The sequence below is a fragment of the Diadema antillarum genome, unplaced genomic scaffold, assembly GCF_040938485.1.
Source record: "Diadema antillarum isolate AM-2024a unplaced genomic scaffold, OU_Dant_1.0 scf00000014, whole genome shotgun sequence".
Taxonomy (NCBI): Eukaryota; Metazoa; Echinodermata; class Echinoidea; order Diadematoida; family Diadematidae; genus Diadema; species Diadema antillarum.
This window is the reverse complement of record NW_027270903.1, coordinates 2,279,370-2,302,409: the sequence shown is the minus strand read 5'-3', so window position 1 is coordinate 2,302,409 and position 23,040 is coordinate 2,279,370. Positions and strand designations below refer to the sequence as shown.

General features: G+C 39.5%; 1 protein-coding gene across 1 annotated transcript; it reads right to left on the bottom strand.

Annotated features, from left to right (window-relative positions):
* Positions 1-12: 12 nt before the first annotated feature.
* On the bottom strand, positions 13-14,094 carry LOC139721813 (cleavage and polyadenylation specificity factor subunit 3-like). Its single transcript, XM_071633139.1, has 10 exons — positions 13,996-14,094; positions 10,060-10,123; positions 9,348-9,445; positions 8,093-8,221; positions 6,525-6,702; positions 5,479-5,568; positions 4,693-4,843; positions 3,950-4,077; positions 1,067-1,273; positions 13-225 (listed from the first exon to the last, which is right to left on the bottom strand). Exons 1-10 carry the CDS (start codon positions 14,064-14,066, stop codon positions 13-15), a joined length of 1,329 nt encoding a protein of 442 aa, XP_071489240.1. The 5' UTR covers positions 14,067-14,094.
* Between the last annotated feature and the right edge of the window lie 8,946 nt (positions 14,095-23,040).

The following is a 23,040-nucleotide window of genomic DNA, read 5'->3' as shown; positions in this document are numbered from 1 at the left end:
CAGATACACAGACTAAACCACAGAGCCATCCCGCCCCCTTTTGGTCCCTTCTCGAACTCTTTTCGGATCTTGACTCACTATCTGAGGGGGCTTGAGCGCTCGGATGAATTCCGACGTCTGCTCATAGTCGGTGTGGGCAGAGAAGGAGATGTAGTCGACCGACATCTTGAGGGGGAGCTTCTGACCGCTGAGGGAGGTGATCTCCTCTGGGGATGACATCACATGCTATAAATAGACAAGACGGAGGACAAACTGATCATTTCTACAGCAAAGTTACCCTAAGACTGAATGAGTCAAGCTGTGTGAAGACAAAGTTGGGACATCTATCCACAATTACAAGGTACCACTTTATTGGGTAGTCCACTTTAATCGACAAACAAACTGAACAAACCATTCTGAAGCATATTTTATTTTTACGTGATTGTGTAGACATTTCAGAATAAAGAGGTAGAAATTTCCAAAATAAACATCATTACATTATACTCGAAACTTTCCTTGAAAAGTCTGTAAAATGGGTTTATTACATATTTGGAAGAAACTGCGAGGTGCTGAGAACCGACAGAGTGCATAGGTTTACTTTTTGCCAGAACATGTCCCTGCAAGTTGACACAATTATGCATGCCATTCCCAAACCCTTGCACCCACACAACACACACTACTGGATCTACACACACAGTGACACACTAAACACCACACATGTCTGTGGCTGTAGTGACATAGCATGCTGTGTTTGTGATACAGATGGGAGCATAATACTACGAGTATACATATTAGTTGTGACATGAATGAAACATGCTCTCAAGTTCATCGAGTACTCCACTTTACCTGGTAAAAAATGCTCTCCAAGACACTCACTGTAACAGAGGACATTGTTTCATGAGTAAAGACATTTGCTACCGAAACATATGGCAAGCAGGAACATTCGCCTACTTTCATTTTTGAGCTAGTTTCTGGTTGTGCGAAATGTTCCAAAAAAATTCAACATCACAAAATTTCCACTCTTACGGTACCTGATTAGGCACAGACTACTTTACATCAAACATAGTACAACTGTTGAAAAGTTAACCTTAGCCATGGTGCCCTCCACGCTGTAGCCAGCGATGATCAGGCCATTTCGGCGGTCGTTGCACCACATCTCGAAGAGCTCCCTTGACAGTCCGGACTGCATCATTCCAGGGCTTGCCATGACAACGGAGGGGCCGACATCGTCAAAGTGGTCCATGCCTCGAAGGTTTGAGATATGCTTAAAGACGAACGGGTTACTGATGTTGATCTGTGTGGAGGAAAGATATGAGACAGAATTGTCCACATGTTGAGTATCATATTCCATCCCCTTCCCCATTTCTGCATACAGCATACATTTTGTGGTACTTTTGTCTGTTAAGTGGCGGTGAGTTGGCTCAGTCGGTAGCGCGTCTGCCTCACTATCACGCGGCACGGGTTCGAACCCAAGTCTGGACTGAGCAATGTTGTGTGTAAGCATACCGTCCCCTCTAACAAGAGGCAAAACACTCTGTCCCTCGGATAGGACATAAAATGGAGGTCCCGTGTATGAGAGAGTAACAACTCATGCACGTAAAAGATCCCGCTTCATTCATTCATCGCAAAGAGCAGGGTGTTTAAAAGGACTGTACAGTACTGGTTGAGGTAGGGATTCATGTTTTGAACATTCCTAAGTGAGATAATGAAAAGCCTCTTATGAAATATGAAAGAGCATGTAATTTTAAGAAGGATTCAACGTTTATTTGATGAAAATTGGTTTTCAAATGGCTGAGATATCCAAAAAAGTGCTAATAATAAAAGGCGACATGCCCCAACTTTATTAGTATCTCTTTGTTTCACCTTGTTTTTGGATATCTCAGCAATTTCAAAACCGATTTTCATCGAATAAACTTTTGATACCCCTTAGAACCGCATGCTCTTTGACATCTCATAGAGTGGTTTCTGAATATCTAACAAAACGTTAAAAGCTAAATCTTCACCTCAACCAGAACTGTACACACCCTTTAACCACGTGAAGTGGTCCACCTCACATCCAACTGGACCCCATGGAAGACCAGCTTAACGTAGCTGAATATGGGCTATCCAGTCATCTTCTCAGATGGAAATTAACAAACAAAAGAATTTAAGAGTCACCAATAAATACTTGCAAAACCTTCTTAATGCACTGCATGTTGATGGCCATTTACAAATCATTAAAGGAGATATATTTCCCACTCACAAAAATGGAACTTTTGGGTCAGAACACCACACTTTAACTCTTTGGGTTTCACACTCGCACATCCAACTTTTAGTCGATGGCTTGTCAACTGTACATACTGTGAAACATGATATTTTCGCGGCATGAAATATTCACAAGTTCGAGCAGACAGCCTTTCTCACAGCATGAAAGTTTCGCAAAGTGCTGCTGGCATTCAATGCATATCGTGTAGTCAAGAACTTTCACATGCATTTTAATTTTGCAAATCTTGGCTCTCGCGAAATTTGTAAATTTAAAATGCATGTGAACATTCCTCGTTTTACAGTAACTTGCTTAAATGCACAACTGTTGACAGACTGATAGAAACATTGCAATAGCCACACTACTACACTTTAGGCCAAAAAAAAAAAATTGTTGCATTGGCGTAACCCGCCCGACCCTAAAAATTCCGCCGACCCCATGTTTTTTTATTATTTTTTTTGCTATCGATATCAAATATCTTGTTGATTGCGATCGCGATCGCACAAACCCGGAAGTGGAAACGGCTCTGGGGATATCGGATGTACGAGGGAGAGATCTAGCACCTCGCATAAGCCTTCCTTGATCAGTACGTCATCTGTTTCCAACACGGACACGTACTCTAACAAGATTTATTCAGTGTATACGTAGCATTCAGACTGCGATGTATTGTGCACAGTTTTGCCATAGGTTTCTTGTGTGGAGAACTTACACGAATCTGTATATGTGGGACTGTAATAGAGATCGCCGTGTGCGATGAAAAGATCGTACATATGGGTCAATTTGCATCTATCTTATCTAAGTCAAAATAGTAAAATATGAAGTGAAAACATTCAGGATAGGGATTTCAACATCTTTAAATTCTGTGAAGGGGTATAATTCCAGTAATATCGGCCTCATAAATGATTTGTAGAATTGATGAACACAGCACATTCGGTGCAGCAGTTGTAACTGTTTACTGAGCTGAGCACGAGTTTTACACGTAAAATGCAGGTAGCAAAAAAAAAAAAAAAAAAAAAAAAAGAATCCGCCCGACCGACCCTATTTGAAAATCTCATGTTAGGCCAATGCAACATTTTTTTTTTTTTTGGCCTTAGTGTCAGAGTCATAGCTTTATAATAATATTCATATCACAACAAAGACTGCAATATCCTCTACAACACTGCTGGACTGTATTTCCAGCATTGATGCTTCTATGAAAAGTGATATGGATTTTAAAAACAAAAACCCTTTCCAAAAAAGCACATGCGTCGCCATCTCAGCATAATATCATGCATAGGCAGAATACACTATGACACACACACAAATTTATATTGTAAAACAAGGAATCTTCGCATGCATATTAATTTCGTGAATTTCGCCAGCGGCAACATTCGCGAAATTAAAATGCACGTGAAAGTTCTTGCCAACACAAAACACATTGGATGCCAGTGGTAAGTCACAAAAATTTCATGCTGCAAGAAAGGCCGTAGGCTTCAATTCGCGAAATTTTCATGCCGCGAATATAACGTGTTTTACAGTACTGGGAAGTATCCATTTATATCAACTGCCCAAGAGTGAGATTCTGTTGCCCTGTAAAAGTGGGTATGTGGCTCCCGGAAGTGACCAGTGGTCTCCCCTCTCTCTCTCTTCTTTTTTCCTTCCTCTCTCTCCTCTCCTTCCCACTCTCTCATCTCTTCTAACTCTCTTCTCTTTCCATCTCTCCCTCTTTCCTTCTCTTTCTTCTCTTACCTGTCTCCTAATCTTCTCGTTCATGGCGTCGATGTAAGTCTGGTAGACGGCCATGCACTTCTTGGCCAGGGACGAGGCGTAGTAGATCGGAATGTCATGAAGCTCGGGGTGGTTGGACCAGTACTCATCTGTGTAACCATGGCAACAAGAAGCAATCAATGTTACACAGTAATGTTTATTGATGACAACAGAATAAACTTTAATATGCAGTCTTAATCCCCATTCTTAATGATGGAATTGTTTGTTCTGCAATTCATTCAGTGTCCACTATCAAAACAAAAGAGTCCACGCAAACAGAAAATAACTAATTAAATGCATAATTAAATACACACATAAATAAATTAATAAACAAATACACAGATGAATAGATCAATAGATCAATGACGAATAAATAAACAAACAAACAAACAAATAAATGAATGAATAAAATATAAGTAAGTAAATAATACAGCATCAAACTTTGGAAACTAACACTTAATAGCCCGAATTCACGAAAATGTTTTAAATTAGACCACAGACTAAAATAAGCATGAAATAGGTGTACCTTTCCCATGCACGTATCAATAAAGCTTTTGTTACTGGACATCTGCTTGGCGTATGCAATCTGCCAATCATATTTACACAGACAAAATTTGTATAAACCATGGTCTGAATTAAAACCACCTCTATAAATTTGGGCCAAAGTGTTAACCATTTTTTTTTATTATTCCTTTAAGTATGAGGGAAAAAGAAATTGGACAAACCTAGAATGAGAAGGAGCTCCTGAGCTCTACCGAGAGCAAAGACAGGAATGAGACAGCGCCCTCCCCTGTTGACGATGTCGTGCACCGTTGCCGTGAATCGCGCCTCCCGCTCCTCCCGCTTCTCGTGGATGTGGGTGCCGTACGTTGACTCCTGTTTGAAGAAAAGAGATGCATAGGAATTCGGCGAGAGAACTACATCATATTAAATGGCAATGAATGGAATACGAGGGGAATATTGCACAAATCAAAGATGATTGCAATATTGGCAGTAACGAGTGCAATATCTATATCACATTGGATGGCTATGGATGGATACCAGGGAATATTGCACAAGTTATGGCAAATATTGCATGAATCAAAGATGAGTGCAATATTCACCTTGACAAGTGCAACATTTCCTGGTATTCAATGAATGAAATCCATCCTATATGATTATTATTATTATCCATAATCATTATCTAGAATATGGAAAAAAGTACCCTACTTCTACCAGACTTTGAAGTCAACTCTGCACTGAAGAAGGAGTGACTCGCACTTGCTGCCTATGTAAAAGATGTTTGCGCGCTGGTGAATAGTCACAAGAGTGTGCGCACTTGCAAGCATTTGCGCACTTAGCAAAGCACCTACACAAGAGATGAGACACAACGCTGCTTATTATTGCTGTGATATACAACTATACGATAATTTTGGGAACTGGATTTCTAACTTCACTGTAAGCGAAACTTTATTATAACCACGTCCGTTTTAAGAGCAGTACACTGTACGTACTACTCTCTGCTATCTTACCGTGATGAGAATGTCGGGTTTGATGTTCGGAATCTCGGCCTGCATGAGATGGCGGTCCTCCTGTCGGGAGAAGTCTCCAGTGTACAAAATCTGGGAAGAAACACGGAGAAAGGTAACAGGTGAAATTACAGGCATTAAACCAAAATATCATGTCCACAATAAACATCTTTTACACTCTCTTCTAAGAGTATAATTTTGAACATATCACTGAAAATTAAAGGTAGATTTTTGTATATACACATTGCTTTGACTTGATACAACAATATGTATGGCAAAGATGATGTTATTTCTCTCCCCACCCCTCCCCCTACATCTAAGGGAGGTAAGTAAGCTGTGCTTTCACTTCCCTAGAAAATAAACAAAATATGGTAGTCTCAAGGAAATTACATCAGATATGATTTGTTCGTTAGCACGAAAAGAGCAATCAGCAACTAGTGTTCTACATGCACATGGTAGCTATTCTACAATAGAGGAAATGGCTGGAATGGCTCTTTTGTTTACACACCCGACTCAGTAAACGGCATGCCAAGTTCGCACATTTTGCTTAAATGCACAGACCCGCCCCAACCGATCGATAAATCACTAAATGTGACAGTACAATGACAGCTTCACTTGCTACTCTGTTCCTCTGGTATGTATGTAGCTTGCATTGTGTGGTGACTGAATTTCAAGCAGTCTTCCCTACTGGATTTTTTTTTTTTTTTTTTTGGGGGGGGAGGGGGTAAATTCCAAGGTTCTATCATAGTTTAGTGTGCAAAAGTCATGCATGTACTATAATATAGTGGCTGGTCATATGGAAAAAAAAATAATCACATATTTGTCATGACATACGTCATAGCAAATCCAGGCATTTTACCTACAACTTTGCACATTGCATGTCCAGCATAACAAAATTTATGAATAGTCACATGGATTTGAAAAATAATACATCTTCCCAAAGCATGCCTATATTGTGGTATCAGAATAATGTGGCACACAGGGCATTTCCATTGTGGCACATAACGAGTAGGATAGTGGAAGCTGTTATGTAACGTGTCTTCATGTACCTTGACACCAGCGATCTCAATGAGGAACATGCAGGCTCCGAGCACGTGACCAGCATGGTAGCAGGAAAAACGGATCCCATTCACGTCCACCTCCTGGTGGAAGTTGACCGTCTCGATGCGGTCCATGCTGGCCTGAAGGTCGGCATCGGTGTAGAGCATCCGCTCAGCCGAGATGTTGCTGTGAATAAATGAAGAGACGATCAGTCAGAAAGAGGAAGATATAACACATTTGAAAAGGCTGAAATAATTTTGTAATCAGGCAGACTCTTATATAATTCTACTTGTGGGCTACTGTACAACCAGCAATTTTAGCAGGCATGAAATTTTTGCAAATTTCGCACGGTGTCACGAGTCACAAAATTAAAAGGCACGTGAACAGTCTTCTCTACATTATGACTTGAACGTCAGTGGAAATTGGCAAAAATTTCATGACGCTAAAAAGGTTGTTTGCTAAAATTCATGAAAACTTCATCCCGCAAATGGTTCTACAGTATGAAGAGATAAAACAGGTGCAAAGAACTTCGTATTTTAGAAGCAATATTTGTTCTTGTTGCTGCTGATTTTTTTTCAGGCAGCCTTTTTTTTCTTCTGCAAAATCAAAGAGAGATGGTATCTCTGGATATGTCATTATTTTTTGCTGATACAAGACAGAAGATATGAAGAGTTTGTTCGCAAAAACCGATAAGTCCATATTTGCCAAATGGAGATATTTGCAATTAAAGGTCAAGAAAAATACAGAGAATAATAAGAAAACTTTTGCTTCTTTTGACCATAACTTCAAAAATGTACCTTTATATGTAGTGACCAATATATCATTTAAAAGGTATTATTTTGTACTTTATGACAGGAGACCGTACTTCAAAATCTGTAAAAATGGACTTATCGGTTTTTGCGAACAAACTCTTCATATATGCAAACAGCAGGAACTGGAGTAAAGATAATCCCTACTGTGATCTTTTATCATTACCTCCGCCAAGGGAGGAGGTTATGTTTTCTTCAGTGTTTGTTTCTTGGTTTGTCCGTGTGCAAAATAACTCAAAAAATTGTGAGCGGCTTTGGATGAAACTTAATGAAAGGTTGAGGATGGCACAAGTAACAAATTATCAAATTTTGGTAGTGATCTGGCAATCTTTGTGGATTTTATGTAGGGTTTACGATATCTTGGCTGGTAGGGTCAATGAACTTGGGAGTTCAAGCTGCACATTTTTTAGGTTTTCATATGCACACTTAAGTGCGTGCTCTAGTTTCTAGGTACGCCGCCCAGATGGAAGTTGGAAGATGATGACGTAACAAAAGGCTTGTAATTGGATACTGGGAAATCGGGCAATTTTCAGCATGCATACGTATGGGTGGAAATCACCGATCTCTTTGGAAGAACAAGATCAGTGGTGTAAATGAGCTGCTCGGTGGAGGTCTGCGCTCTCAGAGTGCTTCTCTAGTTGATGTTTAATTAGATTATATTTCAAATATTTAAACAGACATAACAGAAAGAATGAAATCACAAATACACAAACAAACACAGACACGAATAAAATCAGCTAAAGCTAAAAATTGACTTTGCAACTAACCTGACTTTTACATAGTCAGAGAGGTTCCAGCGATAGATGGCCTTGGTAGCGTGGGTCATGAAGACACGCCCCCGGAACGTGGTCGTCTTCAGAAAGTACGGCAACCCTCCGCAGTGATCCAAATGGAAACTGTGAACCAACCAACAGGCATCCAAGTGAAAATGACAAACCCTACAACCATCTGCAAGAACTACATGTAGAGTATGCTTCTTCATGTTAGTGAACTTGTGCATCATAGCATCTTTGCTCATTGGTTGACTCCACTACAGATTCTTTGACTCTGTGTGTAACATTTCAAAAGATCAATAATAAAGGTAAATCAGTACACAATTCATTACAGGGATTCTCAAATATGTATAAGCTGTTAGTTTTGAGAGGGTTTAATCTGCGCAAATTTTGTGAAATCACTGTTCGACCGCGAATCTAATAAAAGCGAAAATGTCACCATAATGTACTTGTGTAATAGTGCACTTACAATAGCCTCGGCGTCAATTCGCAAAAACAACATCTTGCGAAAACATCCCTGAGCACTTTATTCATAATATGTTTAGTATCAAAGGCGATATTTCTGTGCAACTTACTTTTTGCGCTTGGCGGGGTAAGAAGCATTTGGCGTGTTTTTAATTCCGCGGAATCACGACTTCAGCTATTGGAACATGTGGGAATCAAAAATATTAGCGTGCTTTTATTTTCGTGCTAGTTTCTGTTTGCGCGAAATACACGAAAATATCAACGCAGCGAAAATTTCCTCGTTTACAGTATATAAAAATAGCAGCTTATACAGCATCCAAGTCAGACCAGTCCTCCCAATCCATGGCATCTAGATGCCAGCTGCGGGTAAATACACATAGGTTAAAGGGATGGTACAGTATTGGTGGAGATGAAAATTGGTCTTTTAACTTTCTGCGAGATACCAATTAAACACTTATGAAATAGTACAGAGCATACCGTTTTAGAGAAATTCAACATTTATTGATGAAAATCGGGTTTGGAATAACTGAAACATCCAAAAACAAAGTGAAACAAAGCAATCGTAATAAAGTGTGGGTCCCACACTTTATCAGAATTGCTCTTTTTTGGATATCTCAGCCATTTCAAAACCAATTTTCATCAAATAAACGTTGATTTCCACATAGAATTACATGCTCTTTCATATTTCATAAGAGGTTTCTCAATATCTCACCAAAAAATGTTAGAAACCTGAAATTAGGTCTCAACCAAAACAATACGATCCCTTTAAAAGGATTGTACTCACTGGCTGACAAGGAGAAGATCAACCTCTTCCGGGTCGATGAGGTCAAAGTATGGAAGAGAGTCCATCCCATCTCGGCCTGGATGAATGCCGCAGTCGAGCTGAAGAATTAGAGCCATTTTTGTTTGTTTGTTTTTTATTCATATGCACACAGACATTACACAATGTGTCTACTTGCATAATTAGGTACGCAATGGGACATCAATGATAGATTTCTCAGAAAAGGCACATCAGTTTTCGTACATGAAAATGCAAGGTCAACCCCCCCCCCCCCCAAAAAGAAAAAAAAAAAAGAGCTAAAATGGGTAGAAATACCAAACACCAACAAAATATTACCAGGAAAAATAAACACATTCTTCTGCCAATTTTTTTTTTCTTTTTACGTATTACAAGTTTGCTGTGACATTCGGCAATGGCAATTCTCCATGCAAAGGAATCATTCTTTTTTTTCTCTCTCTCTCTATCTCTTTCTCTATTTTTGGGGGGTATCTGTTACTATCATTGTTACAATTTGTATGTGACAACCCCATTGCCAATGTGAAATGAGAACAGCCAATTATTTCGGCTTATTGAACATATATGACACTTTTAACTTATCCATTTCAAAGGGGAATTTGAGAGGAAAGCTCTTTGAAACCACAGCACAATCTTGTGCCTATCACAACATTTTACAGAAACGTATCACACAGGAATCATTTCTGGAGCAAATGCTTACCATGATCTTCTTGCCCTTGAATTCCAGCATGATGCAAGACCGCCCAACCTCCTGCCCAGCCCCCCTGCAGAAAAAGGGAAGAAAATATAGACCAGCCAAAGTCAAAACAAAAACATTTAAGCGGAGGAAGTATTAGAACAAATCTAATGGATTTTGACAACATAAAGGGGTGTATAGAACTATTAGAAGTAGATTAAAAGTAGATTGAGAAAGTCGCCATTACAGAAGCAGGATATACCTACTCTCCTACCCATCTAAGTACTGGAAAAAAAGCACACACCCTGGAAAAGTGTGAACCGAGAAAATCTTTCTAAGCCGTGCTGACTGTACCATGAATGGGGCAAAAAACAGGATGTAAAACACCACAGAAAGAAAAATAAAGCAGGATTATCAGATTAAGCATGAAATTGAGCATGATCTATTAACACATTATATCCATTACTAGTACCAATTTTCAAAGCAGCAGCGTCATCATCCTTTCAAAAGTTCCTAGAGTTGTAAGTGAAGAGTATATATAAAGGATTTTAAAGAAATGAAAAAGACTGTTTTATACTGTTCTCAGAAAAATCTTGAGTGTTCTAGAAAACTGCTTACATTACAACATAATTTCCCATTTATTTTATGCAACGCTGCATACTGGCACGGGTCTGACGGCCCCTGACCAGTAAAAATAACTGTCTGACCACTAACTTTGTTTTAGGAATGGACCAGTATAAAAAATGGAAAACACTGGGACAGGGATCTACCTACTGGTCCAACAGACTGGTCGGACCAGTAGAAAAAATGGGTTGGTGTGCTGCCCTGTTTGAATTATGACCCAAAACTTTACAATAATGTGGAAAAAGAATTGCTCTCTCAGAAAATAAATAAAGCTCAAGATAGCTTAGGGTGACCCGTTTCACCTATTTTGAGTCCTTATGTAAAATCAAGGCAGATTCTATGTGACTTCTTTGTGGTTTTGTGAAGCATCGATGGTTACATGAAATAATGTTCATTTGGGTACTACGTACCAAGTCCTGAATAATATGCCATAAATTTATATTTATATGTCTAGAGAGTCTATTTTCTTTTCTTTCTTTCAAACAGGGACAATTTTGCAAGTGGTTAAATTTGTGATCGGGAGCCAAGCAATGAATGGAAATGCAAATTATAGAGTCTGGTGCTAGCTTGCTTGGGCATCGAGGGTTGTTCTCGAATAGCACCTAACTGGCAAAATTTGCAAAAAAAAAAATTAATCTAAGCCTCATGAAATGTGAGACTCTGGTACCTAGATTCTATGTTTTGCATGCATGCACACAGTACACGGTAGTCGTCAGTAGTAATGTCTAGTATAAATTAAATTTGATTATTGTTAGACTCTAGTCTAGTGTGTAGTAAATTTACGGTCGTACATCATCTTTACAATAGCCTACATATTGTACACGCATTTAACACTCGTACTAGATAGCCCATCCAACACCAACACTGGTACTTGTAGAACCCCGTATGAGCAGTATGATGACACTCTTGAATTGAGTACTGTGTATGGTGACGAACCAACGCAACAACTGTTACAGTCGACAGTGAACAAATTAATCAGGAGATCTAACGTTAAACACTAACGATACAGGACAGCAGAGCTGCCAACTAGTACTGATTTTCAGTAATTTCTACTGAAATTGGACAAGAATACTGAAGGTTACAAGCAAATTACTGATTTTAGAAATCATTGTCTGTGATAAATTCTATAACACTGTTAAGGATTACTGATTTTCACTCAAAAAAGGTGCAAATTACTGATTTTCAGCCATCATAGTACTGAAAGGCTTTTACAAAAGTTGGCAGCTCTGGGACAGAATGTGAGCTATTAATACGTGAGCTGCAACAGGATTTGACCGAAAAGATCAGTCTGTATCAGCTGGTCCGCGGAGACTGCATCTGGCTTCACGGATCCCCGGAGGAGAGCGATAAAGTCAAATAATAATAATAATTATAATAATAATAACAATAATAATGATAATAATAATAATAATAAAAAAAGATGCCTCCGGACAGACGGATCTTTCTGTCCGACTGTTACAAAGTATGGTTGGGTCTTCATCACACCGACCACCTAACGTTTTTCTATCCATAGAAACGTGAAAAATCATACAATTTGCCTGAAATTTTACTCACGTGTGGAGAAAATACTCCGGATTCACAAGTGTGCACTGAAAATGCGATCTGAGGTACACGCTCTAGATGGCGGCTTCGAACGCGTGAGATGTCATTTTTTTCCGCACTCAGTTGCCCTGAACATTTAAATCGACCACCCTGACAATACGTACAATAAAGCGCACTTAAATGCATTTTTTTCGACAAGCTGCTGTTTTTTTCAAGCCATCATTTTTTCCCCAACAATATTTGAATACATTTTGAATCCTTCTACATTACTTTTGAAGGACTGTTTGATGAATTTGAATTGATTTTCATTAGGAAACTTTTCATCGTAACTGAAATAAATTAGATGAGTCGGTTTGTTTTTTCACATTCATTTCTCGTTTCTGCTTCAACTCGTACGGTCGTAGCGGGTGTCAAATTAATTATGTCATGTTTACGTGTAACGTGTGTAACGTAATGTGTGCACGATTGTACAAGCGGCGGAGTTTGAGAGAGCGGCATAATGACAATTTTGTGGTCAAAACCGTCAAATTTATTACGGAAGGATACTCTACATCTAAGAACGAGTCAGCAAAGGTAGGCCTAGCAAATGTAGTTTTTCTACACGATAGATCTTATTCGATTTTGCTAACTTTCGGTAATTTAGTCTAGATACCTAGACTAGAGGAAATACGTATTTGTTTTCGCCTCATTTTACTCGGTTGACCGAAAGATCGGTCTGTATCTGTCCGTCGGGGAATGTTCCGCGGAGACTGCGTCTGGCTTCACGGATCCCCTCCGTATACAGACCGAAGTCAATGATTGCGGCTCCTGTGTGGAGCAGTCGCGCACAGATCAAACGTTACGATAAACCAAATTTCAGACAGCTTTTTTACATTCAAACAAGTATGACATGACATGACACATTATGCAGCAATATTTGGGATAAATTTCTCACATTGTGCCATCGAAATACTCACATAACCTCGGTTATAATGCAGAAATTTTATCGATATCGCAACATCGCCGTTCGCGAGCAGTAAGTCGCCATTTTGAATCTGTAACAATTGCTAAGCCAATCACATGCGAGGTACGTGTTTTAGTAAAACAAACACGTAGAAACTACCTCGCATGTGATTGGCTAATAGATTCATAGTGTATGTTTCTGCAGTTTGAATGTGACGACGCGACAGGCTGTGTTTTACGTTGAAAATTCTCCTACAATGTTGGATTATTCATTAATCTGGTGAGTGTAACGTATTCATAAAAAAATAAATTCACCATACAAGCTTAAATTTGCCGACCTAGGGCCGTGAATTAGACGCAATCGAGAAGGGTGAGGTACCTCACCCAATTTTCCATAGAGACAGTGGTTAAGAACATCCACACAGCAATGGGTACTGCAACCTTCCGTCTGTCTACGGGGGACAGCGTTAATGGCAAAATATAAAAGAGTCCTCCGGACAGACGGATCTTTCTGTCTATTTACTCGGTAGCGTAGCCCAGTGAAGAATCGAACACCATTGCGCATAGTCTCCATGCGTACATTTTCTTTCTGTTCGCGCAATGCCATTATAGAGCGCGGTCGGTTTTCTTCTAGACACGGTCGGTGTGTTGAACACCTAGACACCTCTACCATACGTTGCATACAACATAAAAGGATCTAGTTAGCTAGGACTAACACATGACAGAATATGTGGGACTGTACACAATCTACACTTTGGAATTATCGATTTTGTGCGCTTTCATGACATAAAGCTTCAAAATAAGTAAAACAACTTTGCTTCCGTTTGAAAATAACGAACACGCTTCACTTACAGGGGCCGAACGATGAGACGATCGCTCTCTTCTTCAGGAATTTGGGCATCAGGTTTACGTTTCGCGGCCATTTCTCTGCAACACTACTACACATTCAAGTCATGCACATGAGTGTTCATGATCCACCAATATGCATGCATCGTATTGTAATCGTGATAGGTCCACCGAACTAAAACATGTTTTAGTTCGGTGGATAGGTCCCACCGGTGAATGCTTTGTCGCCCTCTACTTCGAAAGGAGCAACAGTTTCTTGGATCCAGACGCGTTTTATGCTATAGCCTCCATAAATCAACGTCACCATTATATTAGTATAATGAGCATAAAAGTGAGAATGAGAACTTAAAGGGATAGTACAGTATTGGTGGAGATGATAATTGGGCTTTGAACTTTTTGCGAGATACCAAGAAAACACTTATGATATGGTACAGAGCATACCATTTTAAGAGGAATTCAAAGTTTATTTGATGAAAATCGGGTTTGGAATGACTGAAACATCCAAAAACAAAGTAAAACAAAGCGATCGTAATAAAGTGTGGGTCCCACACTTTATAAGAATAAGCTCTTTTTTGGATATCTCAGCCATTTCAAAACCAATTCTCATCAAATAAATGTTGAATTCCTCATAGAATTACATGCTCTTTCATGTTTCATAAGAGGTTTCTCATTATCTCACAAAAAAAATGTTAGAAATCTGAAATTAGGTCTCAACCAAAACTATACGATCCCTTTAAGCCACTAAATTAAAGCCAGTATTCGAGGCACCGTAACGCCCTTCTAATTCTCACCCGACGATTAAGTTACAGGTCTAGAGTAAGGACAACGTCTCATACTATAATCCTGCCCCAAAACATAGGATCTCAGTGTCTGCAATCACTTCCAAAAGTCAAAACCTCCTTCGATCACTTATTCGTTTTCTTAGAATTTATGACTTCTTCAGAATAGAAAAAAACCCAACCACACAAACACAAAACAAAACCGAAAAACAATGACAAGAACGAGGTAGAAATATGTCGCAAAGTTATCATTCAAATATTACATTTTTTAAGCACAAACATAATTTCATGAGGTGGGAATGAAAGAAATAAAGACAAATAACATTTTGTGTGTGAACTCTAAAATTAAAGGAAATTGTGTTAACGGGTTAAGTAAGACTAATCCCGTTTTTGAAGCTAGGCTTTAAAATCAAGACAAGATTTGTAGAGGAGAGAAGGATTATATTTGTGTTGTTGTATTTACACTGTTCGCCTCTCCTGTAAAGGGATAGTACAGTATTGGTGGAGATACAGTGAGAATTGTTGTTGTTGTTTTAAAGAAGAAAGAGAAAGAGAGGGGCCCTATACATCAATAATAATTTGCCCCGACAATACTAATGTAAAACAAATAATTCTTAGAGATATTAAACAAGAATATTAAGTATACCATGATGTCTCCACGAAGGAACTCATATCGTCTCCACGAGGGAGCTCATATAAAAAATACAACTATTGATTATTATTAAAGTAATATTATCCGAAACCAAAAAATAATCACCAAAGTAACATCATGTCTCCTCAAGGGAGCTCATAAATCGTCTCCACGAAGGAGCTCATAATAGGCGTCTCCACAAAGGAGCTCATACAGTCTCCAAGAGCATGGGCGTCACCAGGGGGGGGGGTGCGTTGGGTGCGAACGCACCCCCCCCCCCCCCCCTTCAGATCCTTAAAAAAAAAAAAAATCAGTCTTCACCAGGGACACACACAAAAAAATAAATAAATAAATAAATAAATAAATCGTCGGCAAAAACAATTCGCACCCCTGGTTCTGGCAGCACTGATTTTATACATATCTATTAGTATACAGTGTTTACTATCTATCGACCGTACTGTATACATCCGTACGATACGGAGCACTTCTACACGTTTGCATGCTTGCTACTTACAAGTATGTAGGGTCTATGTACGTTACTTCTGACCAATCCATATTGCCAGCCCAAGAGCGAGCCTTAGCCTCATTAAGAAAAAAAATGGAGGGGCAAGCATATTTTAGTTTTGCCCCCCCCCCCCATAATTAATGATTCCCGAAATGAGAAGATTTTCTTGCTTTTGAAAGAAAACAAAAATGTTGCCCCCATAAAAATATTGGAAGGCAAGCGCACCATTTGCCCCACCCCACATAATCATAATTCCCGCGATGAAAAGATGTTCTTGCTTTTTTGTTAGAATTCAAGAAATCTGTCCAATTATTACACCCAAAAGCAGTGGCGTATAACTACGGAGGGGGGGGGGGGATGCGCCCCCTCCCAATCCGCTGGTAAAAAAAAAAAGATTTACCGAAATAGTAGTTCAAGTGTTAGTAAACTGCTTTTGAATGAAAGGGTGATCCAGAAATAAGATATTTTTCTATGATTTCTTTTAACCATGATTAAATAGGTATATAGTGTGAAACATTGTTCAAAAAGCCCGGACCCGACAAAAGATTGTGATTCCTGGTTGGCATTCTGCATATAAGCAGGATGTGCGCAGTGTACTCAGTACATCCGAACGAAGAGTCGCTACAGTGTTCCGCAATTTGATGTAGCATGTACACCTTTGTACCTTACGCTTCGTTATATCAAAGCTAGATCATTGATTTTGCAGTGTTGCTTTACATACTAGTCTATATAAAAATGCCTTGCATTGGCAATAAAAAGACTTGACCTGGGCTAATTCCTAACTTTTCCATGTATATAATACACACACACAAACAAACACGCACAATTAGTTTAGGGGATGCTCTAAAGTGCAGATTTTGGACATCCTTTCCCCGCTTGGTCACTTCGACGCCACCTCGCTGGTCATACCTCCCCCAGTCATGAACATAAACCCACACCCTTGACTACCAGTGGCGGATCCAGGGGGAGGGGCGCACCGGGCGTCCCCCCCCCCCCCCCCCTTTAATTTCCAAAGCGAAAAAAAAAAATAGCTGCAAACGGCAGTTTTTGGACAGTAAAATGTCAACATTTTCAAGCTCGCTCGCTCCTCTCGCTCGCATTTAATCTTTACGCCATTCTTCTGATGTTGCTGCCAGTAATTGCCTGCAGTTGCGCCCGGTGCGCCCCCCCCCCCCTTAATTTTCCAAAGTGAAAAAAGGTGGCTAAGAACGGCAGTTTTTGGACTGTAAAATGTAAAATTTTCAAGCTCGCTCTCTTCGCTCGCTCGCATTTAATTGTTAAGGCCGTGTCACACCAGCCTTGCGTACGACTTGCAAAGAACAATTTTGACTACCCGGAGGTCCCCGTAGATATCCGCACATGACAGTACCTAGCATGTATCTCAAAAGTAGTCGCCCAGAGGTGCGCACGCATATTTTTTTTTTTTTACCCGCAACCGTGTTTAGGCCCTGTCACACCTTTCCGGGCAAGCTACTAGGGCTTGTTACGTGTAGGGATTTTCTAGCATACCGGACATTCCTGAGGGCGGAAAAGGATTTGTGCGAGTCAGCGCATGTGTCTTACTTGCTGACGCGTTATACTTGCGAGTATACTGTGTGACCTTTGTACCAGTTGCGTGGGGGCTGACAACTTAGTGAAGGAATTCCTCTAATGGAATGGCTGAAATCTCACAGAATTTCACTATCTTGGCTGCATACGGGACTGCGAAGTAGCTGCGTGGGAATTGCCTGGGAAGTACTGCCGCTAAGGGTCTCCTACTGGCGTTCTGCGTGGACCTCTGCGGGCATTCCCGCGACTCACCCGGAAAAAGTATTGGTCATGCTCAAAACTTGGCTGCGGTTAAATCGGACTTGCGTGAGCACCTCCGGGCAACTACGCGCTAGATACTGTCAGGTGCGGACCAACTGCGGAGAGCTCATTGGAGTAAATTTGTTTCCCCGCAAGTCAAGCCGCAGAAGTTCCCCCGTACGGTATGACAAGGCATGAATGAAAATTGCAAACATTCTTGTTCGCCCGCTGAAAATCTTCTACGTGCTGGAAACTACCTCCTCGCCACAAGCCCGCGTTATGGTGTGACACGGCCTTTATGCAATTCACCTGATGTTGCTGCCAGTAATTGCCAGCGGTTCCGCCCGGTGCCCCTCTCCCCTTAATTTCCAAAGCGAAAAAATATGGCTAAGAACGGCAGTTTTTGGACTGTAAAATGTAAAATGTAATCATTATGCTCTCCTGATATTGCTGCCAGTATTTGCAAGCAGTTGCGCCCGATGCGATCCCTTAAATTCTAAAGCGAAGAAATATAGCTACAAACGGCAGTTCGTTTGTTTTTTACTGTAAAATGTCAAAATTTTCAAGCTCGCTCGCTCACTAGCTCGCATTTAATTGTTACGCAATTCTCCTGATGTTGCTGCCAGTAATTGCCGGCAGTTGCGCCCGGTGCGCCCCCCCCCCCCTCCTTCATTTCCAAAGCAAAAAAAATATGGCTACAAATGGCAGTTTTTGGACTGTAAAATGTCAAAATTTTCAAGCTCGCTCGCTCGCTCACTCGCATTTAATTGTTATGCAATTCTCTGATGTTGCTGCCAGTAATTACCGGCAGTTGCGCCCGTTGCGCCCCCACCCCTCCTTTATTTCCAAAGCGAAAAAATATGGCTCCAAATGCAGTTTGGGGACTGTAAAATGTCAAAATTTCCAAGCTCGCTCTCTTTGCTCGCTCGCATTTAATTGTTATGCCATTCACCTGATGTTGCTGCCAGTAATTGCCAGCAGTTGCGCCACCGTTCCCCCCCCCCCTTAATTTACAAAGCAAAAAAATATGGCTACAAACGGCTGTTTTGGGACTGTAAAATGTCAAAATTTTCAAGCTCGCTCGCTCCCCTCGCTCGCATGTACTCGTTATGCAATTCTCATGATATCGCCGCCAGTAATTTGTCGTTTCACACCGTCATTCCATAATCCATTTATAATAGGGGGTACAACCCCCTCCGGCACTTCCACACCCTCCCCCCACCCTTGCTCGCTCCCTCGCATTCTAACCCCCCCCCCCCCCCCCCCCCCAAGATGAAATCCTAGCTACGCCGGTGCCCTTTCCCTCAAAAAACAGTAAAAGTCTAGGGATTGAGAGCTTCCTATATTCCAAATGTCTGTCCAAAAAATCTCGGAAACATTTAGTGTCAAAACGCACCCCCCTTGAAAAAAAGCTGGTGACGCCCCTGAAGAGGGATCTCAAATAATAAAATGCAACTATCAAATATTAATTATTATCAAAGTAATATTATCTAACACCCCAAAAAATGATCACCATGTCTCAATAAAGAGAATCATTATGAAGGTGACAATATCTACTATAATTGTGTTTATGAATACCTCACATTCTTTGCGCAAATTCGACTAACTATATTATAATACACGCGAGCGTGTATCGCACACTAACTCACCCACGCACGCACACGCACACACACACACACACACACTCACACATACACACACACACACACACACACACACACATACACACACACACACACACACCCAACCACGCACACACATAATAATATCAAGGGTCACCCCAAATGATATACACTGTAGTATTTAAAATGAAGCACGCACACAGTTATTTGCATTATAGACAGAATAAAGAACATTACTATAACTAAATCATTATTTCAAAGGAAATACAAGATGATTAAAAAAAGTATACAGTGTATATACAGAGCTCTAGGCATCATAACAATGATTCGGGGCAAAACCAGAGGCGTGTTATAGAGCAAAGCATGTTTTGCAGCAAAACAATAGAGAAATTATTGTGCCCCCCCCCCCCATTTTTTAGCTAAAAAATGCAGAAAGAAATCAAAAGAAAAAAATGAAATGAAACCCGGAAATGGCACCAGAAATAATAGTTGCGCCCCCCCCCCCTCCACCCTTACAGAATTCCTGGATCAGCCCCTGTTCCTCAGCCTTTGAATTGCCGCCTACAACAGTCTAACTTAAAGGACAAGTTCACCTTCATAAACATAAGGATTGAGAGATTGTAACAATATTAGTAGAACACATCATTGAAAGTTTGAGGAAAATCGGACAATCCGTTCAAAAGTTATGAATTTTTGAAGTTTTTGTGCAGTAACCGCTGGATGAGAAGACTACTGCAGTGTATGAATAACTCAGATGTCACATGCGTACAACAATATAAGGAAAATATAAAGAGAATTTCACAAAATTTCATCTTTTGAAAAAAGGTACACATTCCCTTGACTCGTTACCGACATATGTTATGGGTAATATCATTCCCCCTGCCTCTAGAAAGAGACAAGTCAAGTGGTCTTTTATTATGCGAAAAAAGTGAAAATATGTTGAATTTTCTTTACATTTTCTTTATACTGTTGTACGCATATGTTGTTGTTGTTGTTTTGTGTTTAGTGGCGTTTTCCATTCTCTTTAGAATATTTACGTCTTAGAATTATGTCTCACAAGCTGCAGTAGTCTCCTCATCCAGCGGTTCCAACACAAAAATTTTAAAAATTCATAACTTTTGCATCGATTGTCCAATTTTCCTCAAACTTTCACTGATGTGTTCTACTTATATTGCTGCATTTTCTCAATCCTTATGTTTATGAAGGTGAACTTGTCCTTTAAATAGCTAATTGGCGTCATCATAGTAATCAGCAGCAGCTGCTAGTTCTGATGATTTTTAAGAACAAAGGACTTATATCACCATAAGTGTAATAACAGTGCCATAGAGATAAAAAGATATTTTTTAAATGATAAAGCTTTACATTACAAGATTTATATATCATAAAATTTATTAGGTCTGATAACAGTTGATTATTGTAAAGACGTGAATAAAAATAATGTATCAATATATCAATCTTTGTCAGCTGACAGGTTGATGTGTTGTGTTTTGTTTTTGAGTGGTGTGGTGTGGTGTGGACCGTGTACGGTGGTGTGTGTTTGTGTTGTGTACAGTGTTGAATGTGTTGTGTTGTGTTGTGTTGTTGTGTTGTGTTGTGTTGTGTTGTGTTGTGTTGTGTTGTGTTGTGTTGTGTTGTGTTGTGTTGTGTTGTGTTGTGTTGTGTTGTGTTGTGTTGTGTTGTGTTGTGTATTGTTATGTGATGTTATGTAATATTATGTTATGTTATGTTATATGTTATGTTATGTTATGTTATGTTGTGTTATATGTTATGTTATGTTATGTTGTGTTATGTTATGTTATGTTATGTTATGTTATGTTATGTTATGTTATGTTATGTTATGTTATGTTATGTTATGTTATGTTATGTTATGTTATATTATGTTATGTTATGTTATGTTATGTTGTGTTATGTTCTCTTATGTTATGTCATGCTATGCTTTATTGTGTTTGTGTTTATGTTTGTGTTTGTGTGATTCTTCTTGCTGTACAGAGAGTCTTGGCAGGACCAACTGGGTAGACTCACTCACACCAAACACTGAATGTATTAAGCCAGTTCGGAGTTATACCTCGATCATGCTGGGGCACATTGCCCAGCACATTGGTACGGCTTACCTTTCTATTTTCTCAGTCGGCAATGGGCACTTCACTCGTTTTCAGAGTATAACACAATTCATACCTTTACATAACAACTTCTGGGATTAATCAATCCCGTTCAAACAAGCAAAAAATAAAAAAGGAATATCTTGGGTAGACCAGATGACCATCAAGAATGATACGTCAATTAACACTTGGGAAAGCATCCATTTTATTTTCATTATTTTGCATTGAATGTATTGACAATGATCTCTTTTTATCGATATTGCCAAATACCACACTTGCTGTCAGGTGGATGTGCTGACAAACAGCATTTATAAGGATTGTCATGAATAATAATTGCATCAAAGAATAACCGATGTTTATTTCAGTTAGTTTAAAAACGACTATGCCAGTTGGTCCGAATTCCTTTTTTTTTTCGGGGAACTGCGAACTGGCTTTATCTCACTGCAACGAAATAAAAACTCAGGTCCCACAGCTTTCATCAAAATATCTTATAATACTTTATTGTTTGGTTTTGATGAAATATCAATACAATGGAAGAAAATTGACGACCCCCAGAACTAGGTTATATATATATCAATTGATATCCTACCTTGATTACATACACCCTTGTACATTTCATAATAACAAGACTGCCATACGCATTAACCCATACTGGAACAGAATACATGGAATAAGCAGCACAACATAAAATTTGTTAAATCTGGAAAATTGCCGTTACTTGAAGCAAACTACTAGATAAGTATAATTAGAATCATTGAGCATACGTATAAATACGTATCATTTGCATACGTATATTGACATATCATTTACATGCGTAATACACTAATAGACGAGTATCATAATAAAGAATTTTGATCATCGAAATACCATGCCCAAAAAGAAGCAGTATTGAAGCTGTTTACGCAAATAAAATAGAAGGTTACTGAGGTTCAAAGTTATCTTTCTATTTTCATGCAGCCACAGTCCAATTTCCGATGAAAAAATGTTGTGAATGGTCATTATGTTCACAAAATATTACGCAAAGAAAAGATATGGTAAATTCGTTTTACTTTGAATCACTCCTTCGTTGATTCTACAATAAAGACAAATATTATACAGAAGGAAGGGAAATATTGGTGGCATGACAACTTTACATGCCACACATTCTGACGAGAAAACAAATCAGAGATATTAAACAAGAATATTAAGTATACCATGATGTCTCCACGAAGGAACTCATATCGTCTCCACGAGGGAGCTCATATAAAAAATACAACTATTGATTATTATTAAAGTAATATTATCCGAAACCAAAAAATAATCACCAAAGTAACATCATGTCTCCTCAAGGGAGCTCATAAATCGTCTCCACGAGGGAGCTCATAATAGGCGTCTCCACAAAGGAGCTCATACAGTCTCCAAGAGCATGGGCGTCACCAGGGGGGGGGGGGGGGGGGGTGCGTTGGGTGCGAACGCACCCCCCCCCCCTTCAGATCCTTAAAAAAAAAAAAAAAAATCAGTCTTCACCAGGGACACACACACACAAAAAAAAATAAATAAATAAATAAATAAATCGTCGGCAAAAACAATTCGCACCCCTGGTTCTGGCAGCACTGATTTTATACATATCTATTAGTATACAGTGTTT

Coding starts and splice junctions, on each gene's coding strand:
- LOC139721813 (XM_071633139.1), bottom strand. CDS start 14,066: ATGGCCGCGAAACGTAAACCTGATGCCCAAATTCCTGAAGAAGAGAGC. Junction 1,274..3,949: donor ACGAGAAGATTAGGAGACAG/GTAAGAGAAGAA, acceptor TCCTCCACACAG/ATCAACATCAGTAACCCGTT. Junction 226..1,066: donor TGGAGGGCACCATGGCTAAG/GTTAACTTTTCA, acceptor GTCTATTTATAG/CATGTGATGTCATCCCCAGA.